The 25,202-nt window shown below is 43.4% G+C and overlaps 1 protein-coding gene across 2 annotated transcripts in view; it reads right to left on the reverse strand.

Moving 5' to 3' along the window:
* The window catches only part of CRB2 (crumbs cell polarity complex component 2), a 243,764-nt gene that overhangs the window by 151,960 nt on the left and 66,602 nt on the right, over positions 1 to 25,202 (reverse strand). For both annotated transcript variants that reach the window (XM_068248149.1, XM_068248148.1), the window contains exons 2-3: positions 11,292 to 11,963; positions 1,731 to 1,926 (exon numbers count right to left, since the gene is read on the reverse strand). In XM_068248149.1, the coding sequence (XP_068104250.1) occupies positions 1,731 to 1,926; positions 11,292 to 11,963 (868 nt within the window). The remainder of the gene's footprint in view (positions 1 to 1,730; positions 1,927 to 11,291; positions 11,964 to 25,202) is intronic.

The following is a 25,202-nucleotide window of genomic DNA, read 5'->3' on the forward strand; positions in this document are numbered from 1 at the left end:
AATTAGGAACACTTCACTTTGATCAGGGCTACTTTGAAGGATCTCTTATGGTATCCTTAGAAGATGCTTTGGTCAGCTCAAACCACTGGCTGCCATAATGATGATGATTGTCAAATCCACCAACTTGGTATTCTCAATCACGCAAATTGATTTTCCATTATAAACCCCAACCATATCCCTTAACTTCTGACTAAGCCATGTTTGTAGGCCTGCCTGCAGATAACAGGTCAATAGAAGATGCTTGCCAGCTTATTATCCACAGTTAAACATCTAAATTCTATGTGTACTGATATACCAATATTTTTTTAGCCCTTTATTTTTTTTAAGATAGTGTCGACTGCAACAGACCGGTGTGTTATTAAGAGGGGAAACCTATAAAAACATGCATTTATTGTTCAATTTTTCCTCAAGTTTTTTACACATTTTTAAAAACGTTTCCACATTTTTGCTAACGCATGACTGAAGCAAAATTACTTATAGACATTAAACTTAAAGAACACATGAATTAATTGCACAATTAATATTCTAACAATATAGAAGACACAAAAATATGACTTTAGAATGAACCTCCTAACAACCATTGTGAGCCTTTTCTAAACTTTGTCTAAATTGTGTCAGTTGTTTGTTTTATTGATCATTGTCCAGCTAATAGATTATCTGTTCTGAAGGAAAGGAGTATGGCCCCTTTTTTTTCTCTGTATGAAATATAGGATGGAGAAACCTAACGACTTATCTTATACAGCTGTAGCCACACCTAGCTATGTGTCACATCGGAGATGGCGCACAATGCTAGTAGAAAGATTTTATAGGCTGACTCTGAGGTAGTGGTACTGATAAAGCACTTAGTCATAGGAATCCATATCCTGTGTTGTTCTGGTACCCATCATATGTATTCATCACAGAGAGATAATGGAAATATGCTGAATGTGTGTTGATATTGCTGTAGGTTACTAAGAAAGGATTGTTAGTCATCAAGGCCAATGGGCTTGATTCACAAAATGATGCAAACTGTTAGCACAGCTGTTAGCACGGCTTTTCGCGAGTTTTATCGCGTTTACGCGGTAACGCGCAAATGTGAATTTTTGACTGTGATAACCGTTATCACGTGAAATTTCGCGCGAAGCACTTTTCACAGTATGCTAACAGTTAGCACTGTTTTGTGAATCAAGCCCATTGTGTTCCAACCTAGTCAGTTGGATGAGTTGTCAACCAATGACATAACTGTTCATATGTGGGTGCTTGAAATATGTGTGCGCAGTCTAAGACAAGACTATCCTGCACATAGATTCTGTACGCTGTATCGTATCAGTGACAGTAAGGGCCCTTTTCCACTATGAAATGCGATCGCGATTGCGATCGCGATTCCAATCGCGATCGCAATCGCGTTTCAATTTCCACCATGCGATTGCGATTGCGATTGAGCTACTATACTCATTATAGTCCAGCTCAATCGCATACAAAACGCGGCAGGACAACGATTGCGATTTGACTAAAATCGCATCGCAATCGGATCGCGCTAATGGAAATTGCTGCTGCAGTTTCCATTAGTTTAATGTACCTTGCGATTTGCGATCAGAAGCAAATCGCAAATCGCAGGCTAGTGGAAAAAGGCCCTTAAGATGTGTAAATATTGTGTTACATATTCAGCATTTGGCAAATACTGTTACATTCAACAGTTACATTAGACAATACTAAAGACTGTTAACAGTAAAATCTGAGCAATGAATCACCTGTTAATAGCATCCACACAAAGGCCTCCATTCATACATGGCTGACTTTGGCACTCGTCGATATCTAATGCACAGGTTGCACCTTTATACCCTGCTGCACATTCACATGAGAAGTAGCTAACATGATCCCTGCATGTGGCCCCATTCTGACACGGATTGGACTGGCATTCATCTATCTCCATCTCACAGTTGACACCTTTGAAAGAAGAAAACATGAATATAAGACAAGTTTTTTTTTTTATTTATGACTGTGAAAATAATACATAGACAATACCCATAAGCTGACATTAGGTGGCAGCATAATACCATTGAATGGTAAGGTTTCTGTTACTTGGTGCTGATTACCTTTAACATTGCTTCAATTTGCCTTGGTCTGGTTTGAACGTTGTTCAGGTGAAGAGATCGAGAAATTCTGAATGCAAAATTTTCCAAATCTGTACACCATTAACCACTTCTCAACCACAGGGTTTTTCACCTAAAAAACCACAGCAATTTTCACATTTAAGGGAGGCAAGGGTTAATGGGCTTAATGGGGGTATAATTTATTAAAAAAAAAACTCACTATGCTGATCACTCACTAATGCTGTGTTAGTTATCGGAGATCCTCTCACGAGTGATCTCAGTAACTGTAACAGCATAGTGACTGATACAATGTTTACACACATTCTGCATGAATGAGCACTGTCATTGGCTTTGTGAACACATGTTCACATCAGCCAATCACGGACCAGCGGGTGCCCAACGCGTATGCACATCCGTGTGCACGCGAACACGATCGCGCACAGCAGGAAAATAAACAGGAGTTGCCTATCTACGCCCCTGTGACTCAGGTGAATTTTAAAGGGGCGCAGATAAGCGTGGCAGAGGTTGTTCAGTGGTTAAAAGGGAAAAATTCTGGTGTCTTGTTCTGTCCTTAGGAGAGTAACGACACACACCAAACGCACCAAGATAGCATTGGAAGACCACCAAACACCAGAACTCTGCTATTTATAAATACAAATGGGAAAATGTTTATAGCGAGGGCACATTTTATGTGGCCAGGAGAATTGTAAGGGCCATACCGGAGAGAAATAAGACATGGAGTTTTTGGCAGAATTCACACCATTTGTGCTTGACACTTATATCTGTGCTTCTGACATTCTGACATTCTCTTGGGCAACTTCTGCAAAAAGGAGAACAATGATAAAATGTTCATTTTTATTCCTCCCCCCTGCTTTTAAGTGTTATGATGGCCTGGTTCTCTTCCATTGTTAACTGCATTTTTTCTTTTTCTTTCCGTTCAAATAATGCTCACAAGCATACGGTACCACAGTGTATTCCAACGCTAATTTACGCAGAGAGAGAGGGACTTGTAAGTAATTAGGAAAAGGTGATCAATACCTTGCTGTGTGCGAGTTGCTTATTACCTGGCTATTGCAATGGAGTTTCCAGCAAATCCAATTGCTGGTTTCACCTGTGCGATAGGTGAGTGAAAAGATCCATGCTCAGGCTGACCAATGGGGAGCCTCCTCACTGGTTCACTTTTTAGAACTTGCAAGCGCTTAACGCTGGTGACTAGTTCATGAATAGGAAAGGTGCTCTTGACTATTGTGGAAAAGACTGAGGCCCCTTTCACACTGGCACGGTGCGTTGAGGCAATTTACCACACTCCTACCGTAGGGCAATGAAAGTCTATGGGTACTTTCATATTGCCTGCGGTGCGCCGGAAGTGCTCAATCTGACGCGCTTCCATAACTACGTTGCTGCGCCTATCTGTGTCGACAGGCGGCCCCCTGGGAGTCATAGACATCTATGGCGAAGCAGGGAATTTAAAAATGTTGGCTGTGGCGGTGCAGCGATGGTGCGAAGCGCATGCACGGAATTGTATTTTTACAATATGCTTCTGTGCACTTCCGTATACCCAAAACAGGAAGTGACCGCAAGCCACTTCCTGTTTGGTCGGATGCCAGAAGGGGAATACCACATATGAATGCGGTATTCCACCAGGGCTTGTTTTTAGCAGTGCGGCTCAACGCTGACGACTGCAATGTAAAGCCTGCCTGAAGGTTCCTTTGAGAAATACACATTTCTGCAATGTGCATGGAAATGTTTCTGTAAATTGTGCTGCAAGCCAAAAATATAGCAGGGTTTTTTTTGCTCTTCTGTTTCTCAGTATATATGTCTTCTGACAAAGCATGACATAGCAATCTTACTTGTCAGTGAGAATCATAAAAAAACCCACAGCAACATGCATACCTCTTATGAAATTAGAAAGAGGGGTACCTTTAAGTGCAAATATATTTAAGCAAAAGACACTCCCACACTACACCTCTAGCCACGCCCCACAATAACATCCCCTCAACTACAACTCCAGTCACAACCCCACAACATGTCCCATCACAGACCCCCAACCTCACCTCCCATCTACTCCAGTCACACTTTCACCCCACCTCCTGCCATAACCCCAACCAAACCTCCAGTCACACCCAAAACCACAACCACTATCAAAGCCCACCAACCATACCTCCAGTCACACTGCCAACCACAACTCTTGTCATGCCATGAAGAATTTTAAAGCCAAAGGCATATTTTCATTCATGCTGGTCCTTTCTTACATCACTAAAATGTACATTATGTTAACATTTGATGATAAATAAGGCAGTTAATTAAAAATGTACATATAATTTAGCACAAGGTAACTACATTTTAACTAGAGGAGTACATGTATTTTACGCATTTGTACATCAGGCCAAAAGCTGAGACATCAGGAGAGGAAAGAGTGGAAAGAAGATATTCTTCCAAAGGAAGGACGGTCCCTAACAGTTCTGAGTCAGTTGAAATTAAGTGAACTAGGATTGCCGCTATATATCGGTATACCGTGGTTTGAATGTGGATGGTAATCATACCATGCACAATCTTCTATACAGTAACTGGTTTTGGGGAGGGAGGGGGGTGCAATGCAGTGGCGGGGGCACGAACAGTGGATTGGGGTAATCAGATACTTACGCTGCCGGAATCCAATTGCCGCATTTACTACTTACTTCTTCCCGTTCCTGCGTTCCATCTCATTGTAACAGCTCCTAGGGTGTGCTGTTACCGTGAGATGGAACGCAGCAACAGGAAGAAGTAAGTAGTACATGCGGCGATGTGAGTATCTGATTACCCCACCACTGCTTGTGCACCCACCTCTGCGTCCCACCTCCGCCCCTGTTCATGCACCCACCACTGCATCCCCCCTCCCCTCCATCTGGCTATCTATACTGGGGGCACCTATACTGGCTGCACCTATTTATGGCTACCTATACTGGGGGCATCTTTTCCTGACTACCTATACTGGGGCACCTATGCCTGGCTACCTACACTGCAGGCATCTATTCCTGGCTACCTATACTGGGGGCACCTATTACTGGGCCCCTATTCCTGGCTACCTATACAGGAGGCACCTATAACTAGCTACCATACAGAGAGGGTGAGGGAGTGGAGAGCTGTAAAAACATCACTGTATACAGTGGGTTGCAAAAGTATTTGGCCCCCTTGAAGTTTTCCACATTTTGTCATATTACTGCCACAAACATGAATCAATTTTATTGGAATTCCACATGAAAGACCAACACAAAGTGGTGTACACGTGAGAAGTGGAACAAAAATCATACATGATTCCAAACATTTTTTACAAATAAATAACTGCAAAGTGGGGTGTGCATAATTATTCAGCCCCCTTTGGTCTGAGTGCAGTCAGTTGCCCATAGACATTGCCTGATGAGTGCTAATGACTAAACAGAGTGCACCTGTGTGTAATCTAATGTCAGTACAAATACAGCTGCTCTGTGACGGCCTCAGAGGTTGTCTAAGAGAATATTGGGAGCAACAACACCGTGAGGTCCAAAGAACACACAAGACAGGTCAGGGATCAAGTTATTGAGAAATGTAAAACAGGCTTAGGCTACAAAAAGATTTCCAAAGCCTTGAACATCCCACAGAGCACTGTTCAAGCGATCATTCAGAAATGGAAGGAGTATGGCACAACTGTAAACCTACATAGACCAGGCCATCCACCTAAACTCACAGGCCGAACAAGGAGAGCGCTGATCAGAAATGCAGTCAAGAGGCCCATGGTGACTCTGGACAAGCTGCAGAGATCTACAGCTCAGGTGGGAGACTCTGTTCATAGGACAACTATTAGTCATGCACTGTACAAAATTGGCCTTTATGGAAGAGTGGCAAGAAGAAAGGCATTGTTAACAGAAAGCATAAGAAGTGCCTTTTGCAGTTTGCCACAAGCCATGTGGTGGACACAGCAACCATGTGGAAGAAGGTGCTCTGGTCAGATGAGACCAAAATGGAACTTTTTTTCCAAAATGCAAAACTCTATGTGTGGCGGAAAACTAACACTGCACATCACTCTGAACACACCATCCCCACTGTCAAATACAGTGGTGTGAAAAACTATTTGCCCCCTTCCTGATTTGTTATTCTTTTGCATGTTTGTCACACTTAAATGTTTCTGCTCATCAAAAACCGTTAACTATTAGTCAAAGATAACATAATTGAACACAAAATGCAGTTTTAAATTATGGTTTTTATTATTTAGTGAGGAAAAAAACTCAAAACCTACATGGCTCTGTGTGAAAAAGAAATTGCCCCCTGAACCTAATAACTGGTTGGGCCACTCTTAGCAGCAATAACTGCAATCAAGCGTTTGCGATAACTTGCAACGAGTCTTTTACAGTGCTCTGGATGAATTTTGGCCCACTCATCTTTGCAGAATTGTTGTAATTCAGCTTTATTTGAGGGTTTTCTAGCATCAACCGCCTTTTTAAGGTCATGCCACAACATCTCAATAGAATTCAGGACGGGACTTTGACTAGGCCACTCCAAAGTCTTCATTTTGTTTTTCTTCAGCCATTCAGAGGTGGATTTGCTGATGTGTTTTGGGTCATTGTCCTGCTTCAGCACCCAAGATCGCTTCAGCTTGAGTTGACGAACAGATGGCCGGACATTCTCCTTCAGGATTTTTTGGTAGACAGCAGAATTCATGGTTCCATCTATCACAGCAAGCCTTCCAGGTCCTGAAGCAGCAAAACAACCCCAGACCATCACACTACCACCACCATATTTTACTGTTGGCATGATGTTCTTTTGCTGAAATGCTGTGTTACTTCTACGCCAGATGTAACGGGACACGCACCTTCCAAAAAGTTCAACTTTTGTCTCGTCGGTTCACAAGATATTTTCCCAAAAGTCTTGGCAATCATTGAGATGTTTTTTAGCAAAACTGAGACGAGCCTTAATGTTCTTTTTGCTTAAAAGTGGTTTGCGCCTTGGATATCTGCCATGCAGGCAGTTTTTGCCCGGTCTCTTTCTTATGGTGGAGTCGTGAACACTGACCTTAATTGAGGCAAGTGAGGCCTGCAGTTCTTTAGATGTTGTCCTGGGGTCTTTTGTGGCCTCTCGGATGAGTTTTCTCTGGGCTCTTGAGTTAATTTTGGTCGGCCGGCCACTCCTGGGAAGGTTCATCACTGTTCCATGTTTTTGCCATTTATGGATAATGGCTCTCACTGTGGTTTGCTGGAGTCCCAAAGCTTTAGAAATGGCTTTATAACCTTTACCAGACTGATAGATCTCAATTACAGTACTTTTGTTCTCATTTGTTCCTGAATTTCTTTGGATCTTGGCATGATGTCTAGCTTTTGAGGTGCTTTTGGTCTACTTCTCTGTGTCAGATAGCTCCTATTTAAGTGATTTCTTGATTGAAACAGGTGTGGCAGTAATCAAGCCTGGGAGTGACCACAGAAATTGAACTCAGGTGTGATAAACCACAGTTAAGTTATTTTTTAACAAGGGGGGCAATCACTTTTTCACACAGGGCCATGTAGATTTGGAGTTTTTTTTCTCACTAAATAATAAAAACCATCATTTAAAACTGCATTTTGTGTTCAATTATGTTATCTTTGACTAATAGTTAATGGTTTTTGATGAGCAGAAACATTTAAGTGTGACAAACATGCAAAAGAATAAGAAATCAGGAAGGGGGCAAATAGTTTTTCACGCCACTGTATGGTGGTGGCAGCATCATGCTCGGGGGGTGCATCTCTTCAGCAGGGACAGGGAAGCTGGTCAGAGTTGATGGAAAGATGGATAGAGCCAAATACAGGGAAAACTTGGAAGAAAACCTCTTGGAGACTGCAAAAGACTTGAGACTGGGGTGGAGGTTCACCTTCTAGCAGGACAACGACCCTAAACATAAAGCCAGGGCAACAATGGAATGGTTTAAAACAAAACATATCTATGTGTTAGAATGGCCCAGTCAAAGTCCAGATCTAAGTCCAATCGAGAATCTGTGGCAAGATCTGAAAACTGCTGTTCACAAACGCTGTCCATCTAATCTGACTGAGCTGGAGCTGTTTTGCAAAGAAGAATGGGCAAGGATTTCAGTCTCTAGATGTGCAAAGCTGGTAGAGACATACCCTAAAAGACTGGCAGCTGTAATTGCAGCAAAAGGTGGTTCTACACCACTTTGTATTGGTCTTTCACGTGGAATTCCAATAAAATTGATGCATGTTTGTGGCAGTAATGTGAAAAAATGTGGAAAACTTCAAGGGGGCCGAATACTTGTGCAACCCACTGTATTTGGGCTCAGTCGGCGACACCATAGGCCGTAATAGGAACTACGACTATAGCGGCGCTCAGTAAGTAATTTGGATGCCGTCATAAGACAGAGCACAAATTATTATAAAAACGCTGTAATTTGGCCACCAGCAATAGCTGGAACCCGAATTACATCTTTCCCCACTATCCACACGACCTGGACAGGGAATAGTATTTTATGCCGCCGGGACTTTTGCAGTAGCAGGGTGAACCTTTTTACAGCTTTACCCTGCGCCCAAATCTCCCAGAGGCTTAATTATATAATCATCACCAAATTGGGGTAGGGCACAATATTTAACCACCGCCTAAAGCTGATTGGCGGCTACAAGGTGGCTCCCCCAGGACTGCCTAACGCCGATTGGCGTCAAGTCCTGGGGTAGTGTTTTGCAGGGGATTGCGCGTGCATCCCTGCTTGAGTGACGGAGCTCCGCTTTGTAAACAGCCTGCCAGTGGCGATTGTTGCTGGCAGACTGTTAAAAGAAGAAACGCCGGTTTATTTACATTGTACAGCCCTGCGATCTACTGCAGCGTTATAGTGGGGACAGCCCTGTCACTCGGCTGTCCCCTGGAGCTGCTCACAGAGCGATGGCTCTCATAGGCTGATGCCTATGAGAGGCGATCGCTGTCATTGCTGTCATAGGCTGCAATTTGCCGCACTGTCACAGCGTAAGAGGGCCCTAAAGTGATCTTATTCCTGTGACATATATTGAAGTTGAACTTTTAATATGTTACCTAAAGGACAACTAACCTGAGAGGGATATGGAAGATGCCATATTTATTTCCTTTTAAACAATACTTTTTCAGGGTCTATGACTGCAAATATCAGAGTCAGAGGAGCAGCAGGACAGCCAGGGACTCTGCATTGTTTAAAATGAAATAAATATGGCAGCGTCCATAGCCCTCTCAGATCCCTTGTCCTGTAAAGCATGTCATTATCTTGGTAAAGCATTAAGATTCCTTGTGATCACATCACTTATGCTTTCACTTAATCATCTAGATTACGTTTTGCAGGATGCTGTGTTTCTAGATGTCTCCATACATCTTCTGGCCTGCCAAGCTGCTAAGCTCCAGCAGTAATAGATAAGCAATGGAATTCCTAGGCTGTGAACCTCAGATTTCCATATACATTTATAAATGTCCTTACTCCTTGCCTGTTAGTACCAGCCTACGCTCTGCTATTTGCTGGATGAACAAATCCAAGACCAACGGATGGCTCAGACGCAAAGTCAGGGAACGTACAACCTCTCATAATAGACAGCAATAGCCACTTTTATGTGTTAATGACTGTAAGCATAACTTGTTAAAGCTACCTATTCTTAAAGGATGATCTATATTTATAGAAGCTCATAACTACAGAGCAAAGCAAATACTGTGGAAGGTATGCACTGCAGATAGCCTGTGGTGTTTGGGAAAGGAAGTTTAAGGCACGGAAAACACTTGACTGTTTTCGTGTGCGTCTTCTGCACAGAAAAACTGAGGACTAGTGTTAATCAATGGGCTAGTTCACACATGATATGGTTTTCGCGCACAGAAAAAAAAACTGGCATTCTGCATGATGACTGCACATTTTGTCAGTTTTTTCTATCAATTACATCAGCTGCTGTGAAAAAACGTACGCGTTTTCCTGCATAGGAACACACTTGGTGTGCAGAAAAGCGCACACAGAAAACTGAAAGATAAGTGTGTTCCCTACCTCAGCCTAAATGTGATTTCTGTGCAGCTTGGATGGATGCAGCTGGGACAATTACATTGATGTGTTAATCTCAAAATATACAACTCAATTGTGTTTTGAAAATACCTTGTAAAGTACCGTACATATAAGTAAGCAGTTTTCTAAATGGAATAGGGTTTATTTAAAGTGCAATTTCACTATTGTTGAGAAATAAGCAGCCCCTTCAGGTCACCTCAATTGTTAGGATTAATGTGGAAAGTAAATGTTTAGCGGTGTACAGTCTATGGCTCCTCCATCAGATGGGAGGTTGAACTGCATGCTTGTTGGGCTGTTCAGTGTCCCAGCTGCCGCCCACGAGCACCATTAGGATTCAATTTAAATGCCGTTGAATGGAAGAGTTTGTAACACCACACATGTAAGAGTGCTCAGATGTAACACTATGGGGGTGCCACCTGTTGACCGCCAGAACTGAACGCTAATAAACGGCCAGCTGGTGCACAAGAGCACCTGACAGGTTCCCATCAGAAAGAGGCCTAACATGGTTTGTCTGCCAGCTTAGAAATGTTCATCTTGTTACCAAAGCAACATTCTTTTTTAAGCTACCATGCTATGCAGGCTTTAAAAAGAGGATTACCTCCTGAAACATGGCCCTTCTACATGCTTACCTTCTACTTGTTATGTTGTACAACTGAATTATGAAACACTGAATAAAAGAGCTTTCATATTTCAAAATTGATGTTGCTTAGTGGTCTTCAGGTTGCTCCCGTTTCAATCACCTCTGTAGGTAAGGAAGTACAAGACCATTCCCATCCTGTTGGTGGGTGTTGCCTATTACTTGCTATTATCATGTTGTTACCAGTTACTTAATTAGTGCTGAAAAATAACAAACAAGGACTCCTGCTTTGTGCAGCTGACTACTCATGCAGGAAAAGTGCAGGAAAATAAGTAAAATATGTGCTCACGTCAATTTTGAAGATTGGTAGTTGGCTGCAAATAGAAATGGAGATAACATTTTTAATAACCATCATTGTGCAATACTGATACTAGGCTATAACAAATGATTAGCAAGAATTGAATTTCACTATAATTCATCAGTGTAAAGTGATTAATATGTAGATGCGGTAATCTGCATCAATCAGATTCCATTTTCATTGTTCTGGAGATAGTTGAAATCTAACCGCCTTCTCTGTGATGTCACGTTACACATGTGTGGTCCAGATCATCACACAGTTCTACAGATCAGCGGTAGTCATTGTTCTCACCTGTGTAGCCTGGCGCACATTGGCATACATACTCATCCCTCAGGTTCAGGCAGCTACCGTTGTTTTGGCATGGTGTTGAAGCGCACTCATTAATGTCTATTTCACAGTGATGTCCCTGAAATCCAGGTACACAAAAGCACCTATATCTGTCCCCCTTATCCACACAGATTGCTTCATTTTCACACGGCCTTGTTGCACATTTGTCTATAAGAGTTTCACAGTATTGCCCTGCATAGCCAGGCTGACACACACAGGTGTAATTATTTGTACTTTCCACACATTCAGCATTGTTGTTACAGGGGTTTGGTGCACACAGTGACTTCTTCAGTAGGCACTTGGGGCCACTGTATTCATTTTGGCATTTGCATGTGAATGCTGTCTCTTCATCTGAACACTCAGAGTTCTCAAAGGGACATGGGTCGCTGTCACACTCGTTAGTGGTGCAGTTATGTGCAGACTGGCAGAGGCACTGGTATTCTAGGTATCCGGGTTTAGCTTGACACATGTGGGTTTTAGGACATTCAAACTCTGTGCATGCATCATACAAGTCTCCACAGTTCGGTCCAGCAAAAGCCAGGGGCTCTGTGGGGCAGTGACAGGTATAACCAGAATCTTTTTCTTCGCACGTTCCCCCATTCAGACAGGAAGAAGGCAAACAATTCTGTGCAAATCCTAAAGTTCAAACAGAAAACATGGCTGTTAATAGACTACAGTGGCATGCAAAAAAAACAAAAAAACAATGCTTGCAAGGGTTGGAATGTGAATGTTAGAACTATCGCCACAAGTTATAAGAAAGAGGTAGTGAAAACTATTAAGGGCCCTTCCACTCTGAAAATCATAACCGCATTGTGCTGAGATTGCGATTTTCAGTTTATGACGAGTGTGCATTTTGCTGCAATTTACAAATGCGGTCTGCAACTGCACTTCCTGACGTGAAAAGAAAAAGCAGCTGGAATTTTTTTCAAATGGGAAAGCGCATTGCAAATCGCATAGCACTAGCTATACATTTTGCATGCACTCCTATAGATTTATCCTAATTGCAAACCCAGGAATAATTCAGCACACATTACGTTTGCGATGAGGTTAAGTTGGATCACAAGGCTCTCTACAGGGTACTGCAATTACTATTTTAATCACGGTGCCCTTGCAATCATCAACCTGCATGCGCTTCAAAATTAGAATGAGTGCATGCAGTGTGGAGGAGCCCTTACACTTCAAAGGACAACTGAAGTGAGAAGAATGTGCAGACGGACATATTTATTTCCTTTTAAACAATACCAGTTACCTGGCAGCCCTGCTGGTCTGTTTAGCTGCAGTAGTGTCTGAATCACACCAGAAACAAGCAGGCAGCTAATCTTGTCAGATCTGACAATAATGTCAGAAACACCTGATCTGTATATGCTTGTTCAGGGGCTATGGCTAAAAGTATTAGAGGTAGAGGATCAGCAGGACTGCCAGGCAACTGATATTGCTTAAAAGGAAATAAATATGGCAGCCTCCATATTCCTCTCACTTCAGTTGTCCTTTAATTCTTGAATTCAGAACGGTCACTATATCAGTGCAATGTTATGTGAACACGAGTGGAGCCCTGTTCCCTACAAGGGGCCATATGCAATTCACCTTTTCACCTGAGTTTTCTCCTAGGAGATAATTTTTCATCTTCGACTTAAAATAACTTTTCAGCAATTTTCAACTAAAAAAGTACCAAAAAGTAGGTTAAAAAGTACTATCAAAATTATTTAGAGTATTTTCTTGCTTTCTGGTGGCTTAAGGCCTCTTGCACACTGCAAGCAATTCAGATTCAGATTCCGCTTTTTAATCAGTTTTTACCTCCGATTCAGATTCAGATTTGCAGTTTGCTCCTTGCACACTGCAAATCTGAATCTGAATCGGAGGTAAAAACTGATTAGGCCTTAGGCCTCTTGCACACTGCAAGCAAATCAGATTCAGATTCAGATTTTTAATCTGTTTTTACATCCGATTCCGATTCAGATTTTTAATCTTAACTGCATGCTGCGTTTTTTGATCCGTTTTTCTGTTGAATGTATTCAAGGAAAATCGGAAACGGAATCGGAATCGGAAACGGAATCGGAATCGGAAAACGGATTTGCAGTGTGCAGGGAGCCTTAAAAGTATTTTATCGACAAGTTTAAAATTATCACCTAGGAGAAAACTCAGGTGAAAATATGAATTGCATATGGGCCATGATGTCTTGTTACAAGTGGGTTAGTATTACTACACAATTTGTTATTTACTATCTAAAACATATTTGTTATCTGTACAGGTACAGCTTGCAAAATTAGTTGCTTTATGTAAAGGTTGTAATTTTACCACTTTTTTTCACATACAGCTTTTAATCACTTGAGGACCACAGGTTTACACCCCCCTAGTGACCAGGCCATTTTTTATAATTCAGCACACTGTAGCTTTAACAGACAACTTGGCACACAAATGAACCTTGCTCCCTTTTCTTGCCACTAACAGAGCTTTCTATTGGTGGCATCTGATTGCTGCTGCGACATTTTCTTTTCTTTTCTTAATTTAAATGTTTTTTTGGTTTTTTTTTTATAAAAAGGTCTTTTTTTTCTCTCATTCTCCCAACAAAGTTTGTTGGAAAGGTATAGCAGGACTCTGCACTGGAACGGTGGGCTCTAGGAAGATCTGGAAAGCTTGACAACAAGGGAGGACCGGTGGGTGCCGCTTCACTGACAAATTCAAATGTGTGTCAGGTAAAAGCACCTTTCTCTTTTATCCTTTCCTCATGGACACCTTCCTGTCCACTCCAGGCCAATCCTATGGTATTGTTGGGCAAGATTCAGCATATTGCATCCTCACTGACTCACAAACAAACAACAAATAGCAGCTAGCTGTCCCACAGAAACAATATCCTAATGAGTCCATCTACTGTATGATATATTCGGTATATCAGGACTGTGGATTCGGGAACAAAAATTATCAGTCTCCAATTCCGACTCCTCACTCAGTTTAGCATTCCACCAACTCAGACTCCAACTCCTATAATTTGCATATAACAGTCCTGTTTGAATGAACGTAATGAATTGAAAGTATGTAACATAAAAGGCATTTCATCACTGCCAAAGCTTACTAATTTTAAAGCTATATTAAGATGGCATCTACTTTTGAGAACAAAACAACTCCTGGCCAGGAAGCTGAAACTCTACTCCATCAGCCATCCCGGCCTGTCATTGCCCCACCATGTCGTCTGTATAATAATATTCAGTGAAGCCTTATCAGCCAGGTTCCAGCGTGTAGCTCTGCCACCTTGCAGAAAAAGTCCTTTACCTTTTCCGTATTTGATAGCGAAAAGGCCAGGGCCATTTTCTGCAAAGGGGGCAGATCTATGCATCAGAACCCAGCTGAAACAGGGCTCCAGTTTATATTTTGAAACAGACAATGTGATGAGACATTCTAACTTTTAAGCATTAGCATACCTCAGTTTTTTACGTAGACCAGAGATGAATTTTTACTAAACTTAGGATATAGCTGAAGAGCAGCAGTTAAATAGAAATCAAAACTAGTCCTTGGTAAGAGTACTTGTAGAGGGTGCAAAAAGGAACTAAGAATGTTGATCAGGCCCTAGACAATCTAACTGTGGGTACATGTAAGAGTAACGTGCAGGCACTCTGCAGGAGAATGAGGGGAATTTTCCTCTATTACATATTCTTCACATATGATCTGACCCAGGTTTACAGGTGATAGACAACCCCTCTGTGTTCAATGTCCACAACAGTCTCAGTGATTCACAACAGTTCTGCAGGAAGTGCATTTGTGGATCATACTACTACTGTGTAACTTAATTTGTTGTCACCAACCCCAAAATTAACAACATATCAAACTAATTGTTTTTATGAGCAAAGGAAGTGCACACATTTTCATAAACCTTCATCAACACATAATTATTTTCATCTCATTGAGAATCCCTACTAGTGACACAAATGCACATCAGCCTTTATTTTTACAGCAGAAATGTTATTTATTATATACAAAAGATTACACATCAGGTATACAGTCACAATCAGATATGTATATCTGATTTTATAAATACAGCGACTGCTTTCCTGCACAAATAACAGTTTCTTTGATTGGGGTATTTCATTTTTGTGGACTAAGCATGGCTATTACTGTATACAGACTCCGACTCCACAGCCCTGCGGAATCCTATATAATAATGATGCTGTGTTGCTGCATCCAGCACTTTACTCAGCGTCCTTGTGTCCCTGTTATTTTGCGCACTGGAGGGACTAGGGAGCAAGGTGGGTGGGCACTGGGGCAGTTGCGTGTGCGCGCGCATGCGCAGTGACTGGTGGCGGCGGTAAAAAAAACAAACAACCTAGAGCCCGTTTTTAAACAGGCTTGGGTCTACTAGTATAAGAATATTAAAAACATTCACACTATAGCTCATCCCATGTTTCACCTGCTATGCACTTTTATACTCTGAAGAGAGAAAACACTTTAAGTATTTTAAAAAGTGTATCATCTGGATGTACTGTAGAGTATTAATATGATAACTTGAAACTCATTATAATAAATGTAATATATTACACTTAGCACAGCATTTCATTAGCCGTGACTATACATCCAAAGTCATTGGTCTGATCCATAGAACAAGAATGTAAAGGCACACAGCTGCTGGCTGAGGCAGGAGCAGCACCCTAGACATAGTGAAGAGACTTGATCTTTAACTGTGGATTGCACTGAAATTTTAATACAAGAGCAGATTCTGGGAATGTGGCAGCAATTAGAGCTGGGAGAGCACACAGAGCATCCTCTGAAACAAAGGATGGAGATGGTGGGAATTTACTTTCCATTATGGGCCTAACAAGTGACCCCCACCATAAGCAGCCTCCTGCAGCCTTTTGATGACAAGACAAATGAGGAGACAGAATGGAATTCCTTTTCCATTGACAAGGAAACTTTTGTCTTTCTGGCAATTGACACACTTGTATGGTCAGTGTGAGGATACTGCACCTGACTGCAGTAACCAACCAGCACAATGAGAAGGTCTGAGGTTTTATTTCTGTATCTCTCGACCTCAGTATCACTCCTCTGACTGGATGATGCATTACAGCATTGAACAAACACACAGACTGTCACTTTTTTAAACTGCCAAGACAACAACCCAGAAGGCTAAAAATAGAGATTGTTAAAAAATGACAGACCTTGAGAAACAGCACTATAAATGTAGAAACTCCATGCAATGTGTTTTATGGGCTGAATATTGATGTAAATACATTTTATTGCTTATGTCTGATTAGCTTTTAACATTGTTTTCTTTCTTGCTGCTGGTTGCAAATTAAATATGTTCTAGCTTGCAACAAATGCTAATATTGCAGATGTAATCCTCTATAAATCCTTAAAGAGGAACTCCAGTGAAAATAATGTAATAAAAAAGTGCTTCATTTTTACAATAATTATGTATAAATGATTTAGTCAGTGTTAGCCCATTGTAAAATCTTTTAAATCCCCGATTCTCATTCTGATATTTATCACATGGTGACATTTTTACTGCTGGCAGGTGATGTAGCTGCTGCATGCTTTTTTTGGCAGTTGGAAACAGCTGTAAACAGCTATTTCCCACAATGCAACAAGGTTCACAGACAGGAAACTGCCAGAAGTACCACGGTACTCAGAGCTTCTTGTGGGAGGGGTTTCACCACAATATCAGTCATATAGCGCCCGGTGATGGTCTGTCTGTGAAAAGGAATAGATTTCTCATGTAGGGGGTATCACTACTGATTGGGATAAAGTTCAATTCTTGGTCGAAGTTTCTCTTTAAGTGTCTCTGCGTCCCATGTCCATGTGTGTGTCCTTTTTGCGCTCTGTGCATGTGCAGGGACGCAGAGACACTGAGGGGGAGTGACGCGCGGCAAGCAATGACGGGCCAAGGGGCGGACGGGCGTGCAAACGCGCGGCGGACATGTGCGTGCGTGGCAGGCGCATGCGCAGTGACAGACCTAGCCTGTTTTTAAACGGGCTAAGGTCACTAGTACTGTATGTTACATTATGTTTTATGTGACTGTCAGTAGGAGAACATATATTTATTTCTTTTTTTTTTTAATTCTTTATTTAGATCAAAAGGCAGGTTAACAGGTATAAAACATTAGTCCTGTACACTCTTGGACTTATTAAATCAATAGCATATATGAATGTGATGTACAGGGCATTTGTATAAGCATCAACCACATGCGCAACTCATAAACTCAAACATAGCTTATTATGTTAGGTGAACAGGGAAGACAGTCGTAAGCCAGTAAGCACAACAGCCTGTGAGGAAAATCCCAGGCACATGAGTATTATGAGCAAACAACCTCCCCTACCCCCCCCCCCCCCCCCCTCTGACCACCTATGATCTTTTTTACAGTTTTATCAATAAACTGATAAACATATACTTAACCGAAACAACCCGATTTTCTTACCTAGGGCAGCATATGTTCCCCCTAAATAGGCAAGAAACACGCTGCCCCATAGTCATCTAATAAAAATACACGACAACCCACTACTTCCTAGCTGCAGACATAATGCCACATATTTCAGTGTAATTACCATCAACCACCAGGTCTCTGCCCTCCCTCAGTAAAGGCTACATTGTTCTGCTACCCGTCCCTCAATATTGTACCCAATTCCTCAGAGTCACGTATACCAGACCAGTACCTCCAAGTCTTCCAGAACTTCTCAAGGTCATTATTAGTAATATGTGCCATATTTTCCATCAGATATGTCTGGTCCATTTCTGCAACCACATCTTTAATACCAGGAGGGGCAGGGTTTCGCCAACGCCTGACTATCACACACTTTGCTGCATTTAGGATATGTCTTACTACTGATTTTTTGTATTTTTTATAGGACCAAGAGTTTACATGTAAGATATAGAAACCTATGGTGAAGGGGATGTCTCCGTCAATAACCAGTTTCACCAGACTTTCTACTTTTTTCCAGAAGGTATTCAATTTGGAACATGACCACAAAATATGTGATAACGTCCCTCTTTCTGTGGAGCATCTCCAGTAGTCTGGGCTGATTGAGGGGAAGATCCTATGGAGTTTACAGGGTGTTAAATACCATCTGGTCAGGATTTTGTAGTTAACTTCCTGAATACGTGTAGCTCTGGAGGTTTTGTGGGTGAAGGTACAGATCCTAGTCCTTTGGGCTGGACTAAAGCGTATTCCTACCTCTGCCTCCCATTTATCAAAGAATGACATTGCTGGGGTGGTCTGATCGATTAATATCGAGTAAATAGTTGAGAGAGTTTTCTGAACAGGTTCGCCCTCAGAGCACAGCTCTTCAAAGATGGAGGGTTTTCTAACCTCTGATGGCGAAATTCTAAGGCTACGTAGGTAGTATCTAATTTGAAATAAGGTCCACCAATTAAAGTGCAAGGCTGGATATTGAAGTTGTAGGTCTTCCAGCGCCAACCAGTTGTTCTGGGCACAAAATTTTCCTAGAGTCAGCCTATCCTGTGATCTAGGAGGTCTGTTATCTTGATTAAAGGCCAGGTGCAGTTCTGGGTTGTGTGAGAGCGGGAGTAAGGGCGAGGGTAGAGGTGACATTTCTGGTAAATGTCTGACTCTACTAAGGCATTTAAAAGTATAGAGACTCAGGGGGGGAAATTGCAACTCCCTTGTGTCATGTCCCTTCGTCCACAAAAGGTCTAGTGGGGAATACGTCGTTAGTCCCGTTTCTAGTACAGTCCATTGTTTAGTGCCTCTGTGCCTAGCCCAGTCCACCACTCTAGTTAGAACGGCCGCATAGTGGTACAGCCTGACATTGGGTACTGCCAGGCCTCCTGTTTGCTTGGTGCTATACAAAATCTCTCTCTTAATTCTAGGTGGTTTGCCTTTCCAACATATATTTATTTCATACATGTTATGTTTTATATATTATAAATACGTATCCCTAACAGGAAAGCGCACTGAGGGTTAAAAATTAACGTTTTTTAAAGGGGCAAGCAGGTGTCATGTAAGCAAACCTGCTACCCTTTCTCTGTTGCAGGTGTCCACACAGGCCCAATCTATATCACACCGGGAGGAAACATGATTATGCACTCCCTATCAGAAGTTGTAAATACACCTGACCTATCTGGGACACCAGAAACGCTCACATACACTTCAGGCAGTTAGGTGAGATGGTTGCATCAGCCCCTACACCGCACACAAACTCGACATGTTTCACCCATAAAAGAAAACAAGCTTCATCAGTAGAAAATATACATATATACAGTGATATCTAGTAAAAAATAATAAACACCCCCCCCCCCCCCCCCCACCATAGATCAAAAAACTGCCAGCATAACAGCCCCTGACAGGGAGTGCATAATCATGTTTCCTCCCGGTGTGATATAGATTGTGGACATCTATATCACACTGGAAGGAAACATAATTATGCACTCCCTGTCAAGGGCTGTTATGCTGGCAGTTTTTTGATTTATGGTGGGAGTTTTTTGTTATTTTTCACTAGATATCACTGTATATATGTATATTTTCTCCTAATGAAGCTCGTTTTCTTTTATGGGTGAAACATGTCGAGTCACCACCAATTAGGCTTTCATTAGGTGGTATTTTTTGCTAAGAATTATTTTATTCCAACTGCATTTTAATGGGAATAATAAGAAAAAATGGAAAAAAATCATTATTTCTCAGGTTTCGGCCATTATAATTTTAAAATAAAATGTTCTAGTGTGATAAAACCCACACATTTCATTTGCCTATTTGTCCCAGTTATTGCAACATTTAAAATATTTCCCTAGTACAATGTATGGTGCCAATATTTAGAAATAATATATTTAATTAGAAATAAAGGTTCATTTTTTTTAGCTTTGCGTCCGTCTCTAATTATAAGCCGATATTTTAAAAAATAACAGTAATGTACCCTCTTGACATACAAAAAAAGTTCAGTCCCTAAGGTAACTATTTAAAGAGACACTGAAGCGAGAATAAATCTCGCTTCAGTGCTTATATTCACTCAGCAGGGGCATGTGTGCCCCTGCTAAAACACCGCTATCCCGCAGCTGAAGGGGGGTCCCTTCACCCCAAACCCCCTCCCTCCCCTGCAAAATCAACGACCAACTTGGTCATCGATTTTGCTGCTCTTCAGGCAGGGCTAACGGCTGCAGCCCTGCCTCTCAGCGCCGTCTATCAGCGGCGCATCGCCGCCTCTCTCCCGCCCCACTCAGCGAAGGAAGACTGAGAGGGGCGGGGGAGAGGCGGAGATACGTGCTGACAGACGCGCGTGAGGCAGGGCTGTGGCCATTAGCCCTGCCTGAATGCGGAAGTGATCCCCCGCTGCACGGCGGGGATTTAGGAGGTAAGGGACCCCCGTTTAGCGGCGGTTTAGCAGGGGCACATGTGCCCCTGCTGTATATAAGCACTGAAGCGAGATTTATTCTCGCTTCAGTGTCTCTTCAACTATTGTCTTTTTTTTAATGCAAAAAAATCATTATGGTACTATGGAAGAGTGAGGGAGGGAAGGAGTTAATTTTAAATGTAAGTGTGGGTCTTTTTATTAAAATAAATGTATGTAGGTGTAATTTTGCTATTTGGACACAAGATGTTCTCGCACAATATTTTCTATTCGAGTATTATAAGTACGTGAATAGCAAGTAATGCGTGGCTGTGTTACTTCTAAAGTTACAAATGATTGTGGCATCTCGTTGATGCCGGCGATCATTGACACAGGGACTTAGATGAATGGGAACTGCATTACCATTCATTCATCTCCCCTCTAATGATCGGCGGTCGAGAACGAGCCCGGGAACGCGAGCGGGAGTGCGCGGCGGCAATAGACAAGTATCTACGTCCCTGCAATGTACAGTGGTGTTTTGCAGGGACATAGATACTTGTCCTGGGGGTGGGGAAGTGGTTACAAAATGTTGAATTTGTTGTACTTTAAAAAAAATTTGCTCACTAATGAAATACACTTGAAAGCACACCTGTAGTAAGAGGCATCCCACATTTATTTCCTTTTAAACAATAACAGTTGCCTGGCAGTTCTGCTGATCTCTTTGGTTGCAGTAGTGTCTGAATCACACAACTTTAGTCAGAGCATCTGATCTGTACACTTGTTCAGGGTCTATGGCTCAAAGTATTAGAGGCAGAGGATCAGCAGGACAGCCAGACAATCTGCATTGTTTAAACAAAATAAATATGTGAGCCTCCATGTTCCTCTCACTTCAGATGTGCTTTAAAAAGTAGATCATATTGGTTTTACTTAAATGCAACAAAACCATTGCTTTGCTCCTGCACACTAAAGCTAAATACCCACAGGCAAATCAGTATCAGATGGATCAGAGATCTCCACCGACGGACGATCGCTCCCCGATCCTTCTGGCCGAATCGGTAAATGTTTTTTGCGGAGTCAGAAACGTGTGATCGCATAATCAATCGTTTACATGCGTAAGTCAATTAGGATCATTGCAATCCTCAATGACTTAACTGGACATGTCGGTCGTTCAAAAATTACCTTGCCCTACATTGTAAAATCGCAAAATCGCCCGTGAAAATCATTTACTGGGTATGGGCCTTAAAGGCGTTGTCAGGCAAAATGTAAGAAATGAGGTTTACTCACCTGGGGCTTTCTCCAGCCCCTTGCAACCGACTGTCCCATGCTGACTGCTCCGCTCTCCGCCGTCCTGGACTCCCCACACGGTGCAGAGGCCCACCGTGGGGTCTACAGAACTACCGCGCCTGCACAGTGCGCCGCGGACCACGTGGTCATGACTGACAGCGGCGCATCGCGCAGGCGCAGTAAGGCTGACCCTGCAGTCGGCATCTGCACCGTGCGGGGAGCCCGGGATGGCGGCGGAGAGCAGAGCAGTCGACGTGGGACAGTCGGCTGCAAGGGGCTGGAGAAAGCCTCAGGTGAGTACATTTTTTACATTTTGCCTGATGATTCCTTTAAGTTTTTGTTTTTTTTACCTGAACCACCCATAAGCTGAAAAGGATCAGCTACGTTCTAATAGTGATAGATTAAAAGCTCTTTTATAACCTGCATGACTGGACATCTAGTTTCCAGTGAAAAATTATACAACTTTTATTTACCTAAAAAACCCTGTCCAGTTAAGTGTGACAGTCATTATCAAAGCTTCAAAAGAACACTGGGTGATTTGCAGAGGTTCTGGCCTTACACACAGATTCCCATGTACACAGTTTGCTTTCATCCTGTATGCAGACCAGAAGTCTATCATATTGTGTTTACAAGTACTTGTGAATTGATCCTTATCATTGCTAATATTTCAGGAAAGGGATTTCCTCTCCTCCTATATTTGAAAGTTGAAATCAATAAGAACAATCTTTAGGTATGGCATAGATTCATTAATTAAATATCTTGCAACCGTGACACTAATCAAATCACCACAGTGACAATGCTGTAACTAGCAGGATTGTTTTGATAGATTTCCTGACCGTAATCAATTGGTCAGGAACGTTAACACATAGCACACATGTACACAATGACATTTCTAACCAAATTTCAAGTTTCACATGACTTAAGCTCAATCTTCGCCTAACGACGCAAGAAGATGGATCACAGTGACATCCCCTGACGACCAGCGTTCCCCGATCCATCTTCCTGCCAGCGAGTACACATAATGGCACACTACGGGCACGAATGAGAGTTCAAACGATTGCGGTACTTTGTGCGGGAGTCGTCAGGGATCTTAAAGATCTCATCTGCCATGACAGTTATCGCTACTTGTTGCCAAACAACGTTCGCATAATCGTGCACTTGTACCCACATCGCAAGGACGCAGAAACGATTGCTCATCACTAAAAAAAAATTGCGAGGGTTGAATTGTGGGGTGTCCATCTTGAGTTTTAGAAAATGGGAGGACGTGAAGGAGGAAATTGCATTCAAGCAGCGAGAAACGCGAGCTGTTAGAGTATTCAAGTCAGAAGCTGAAAAGTAGATTTTGGGTGTTGTCAGCATATAGGTCTTGTTATCCTTATTATTTAGTATTTATATAGTGCTGACATCTTCCGCAGAGCTGTACAGAGTATATTGTCTTATCACTTAACCACTTGAGGACCCACCCTTTACCCCCCCTTAAGGACCAGCGTTATTTTTTGTGATCTGTGCTGGGTGGGCTCTGCAGCCCCCAGCACAGATCATGTTTCATGCAGAGCGATCAGATCGCCACCCTTTTTTCCCCCCTATGGGGATGATGTGCAGGGGGGGTCTGATCGCTCCGGTGGGCAGGCATGTTGCGGGCGGGGGCACCTTAAAGCCCCCCTCCGCGGCGAAATTCCACCCTCCCTCTCCTACCTGCTCATCCCCGGTGATCGGGGCTGCACAGGACGCTATCCGTCCTGTGCAGCCAGTGACAGGCTGTCCCCTGTCACATGGCGGCGATCCCCGGCCGCTGATTGGCCGGGGATCGCCGATCTGCCTTACGGCGCTGCTGCACAGCAGCGCCGTACAATGTAAACAAAGGAGACAAATGTCTCCTACGTTTACATTTAGTCTGCGAGCCGCAATCAGCGGCTCGCAGGCTGTTCACGGAGACCCGCTCCGTGATCTAACAGGAAACGGCCGCTGACGCGAGCGGCCTTTCCTGATTAATTAGGGAGGCACCTGGCGACGCACAGTTGCGTCGCTGGTCCTCCAGCTACCACTTTGCCGCCACACGGTAGGAGTGTGCGGTCGGCAAGGTGGTTAATTGTCACTCAGATTAGCTCACAATCTAATCACTACCACAGTCATATGTCTATGTATGTATCATAGGCTAGGGTCTATTTAGGGTAAGCCAATTAACTTATCTGTATGTTTTTGGGATGTGGGATGAAACTGGAGTGCCTGGAAGAAACCCACACAGACAGGGAGAGCATACAAACTCCATGCAGATTGTGCCCTAGCTGGGATTCAAACCAGGGACATAGCGCTGAAAGGCAAGAGTGTTATCCACTACACCACCACGCTGCCCAATTAGGTTTCCTGTTACACCTTCACAGTGGCGGACATACGGCCGTGCAGGCCGTGCCGCCGCACAAGGGCCCCTGAAGTTCCGCTGCTTCAGGGGCCCATTAAGTATTGCAGTTTTTTTTTTTTAATTTTACCTTTTATTTTTATTTTAACCTGGGGGGCCCCTACTCCTGTCCTCCCCCCTCACATCGCCCCCCCCCCTCCCCCTCATGCGATGCGGCGGGAGAGCAGAAAATACAGGAAGTCTCCGCCGGGGCTGCAGCAGACACTAGAGGCTGCTGCCGCTTGGTCTCCCGTGTCTCCTTTGTACACTGCTCGCTACTAAACCAGGAAGTAGCGAGCAGTGTACAAAGTTGGAGACACGGGAGACCAAGCGGCAGCAGCCTCTAGTGTCTGCTGCAGCCCCGGCGGAGACTTCCTGGATTTTCTGCTCTCCCGCCCGCGCCGCGCATACCGGGAGGGGGGCCCCGAGGTGAGTGAGGGAGGATAGGAGTCGGGCCCCCCACCCGGATAGCTACACACCCATCCACCCGGCTACCTTACCCACCCGGCTACCCACACACTCACCCGGCTACCTACCCACCCGGCTACCTAACCACCCACCCACCCGGCTACCTAACCACCCACCCAGCTACCTACCCGGCTACCTAACCACCCTGCTGGCTACCTACCCACCCGGCTACCTACCCACCCGGATACCCACACACCCACCCGGCTACCTACCCGGCTACCTAACCACCCACCCGGCTACCTACCCACCCGGCTACCTACCCGGCTACCTAACCACCCTGCCGGCTAACCACCCACCCACCCGGCTACCTACCCGGCTACCTAACCACCCTGCCGGCTACCTACCCACCCACCCGGCTACCTACCCACTCGGCTACCTAACCACCCACCTGGCTACCTACCCACCCGGCTACCTACCCGGCTACCTAACCACCCACCCGACTACCTACCCACCCGGCTACCCACCCA

Source organism: Hyperolius riggenbachi, chromosome 8, assembly GCF_040937935.1.
Source record: "Hyperolius riggenbachi isolate aHypRig1 chromosome 8, aHypRig1.pri, whole genome shotgun sequence".
Taxonomy (NCBI): domain Eukaryota; kingdom Metazoa; phylum Chordata; class Amphibia; order Anura; family Hyperoliidae; genus Hyperolius; species Hyperolius riggenbachi.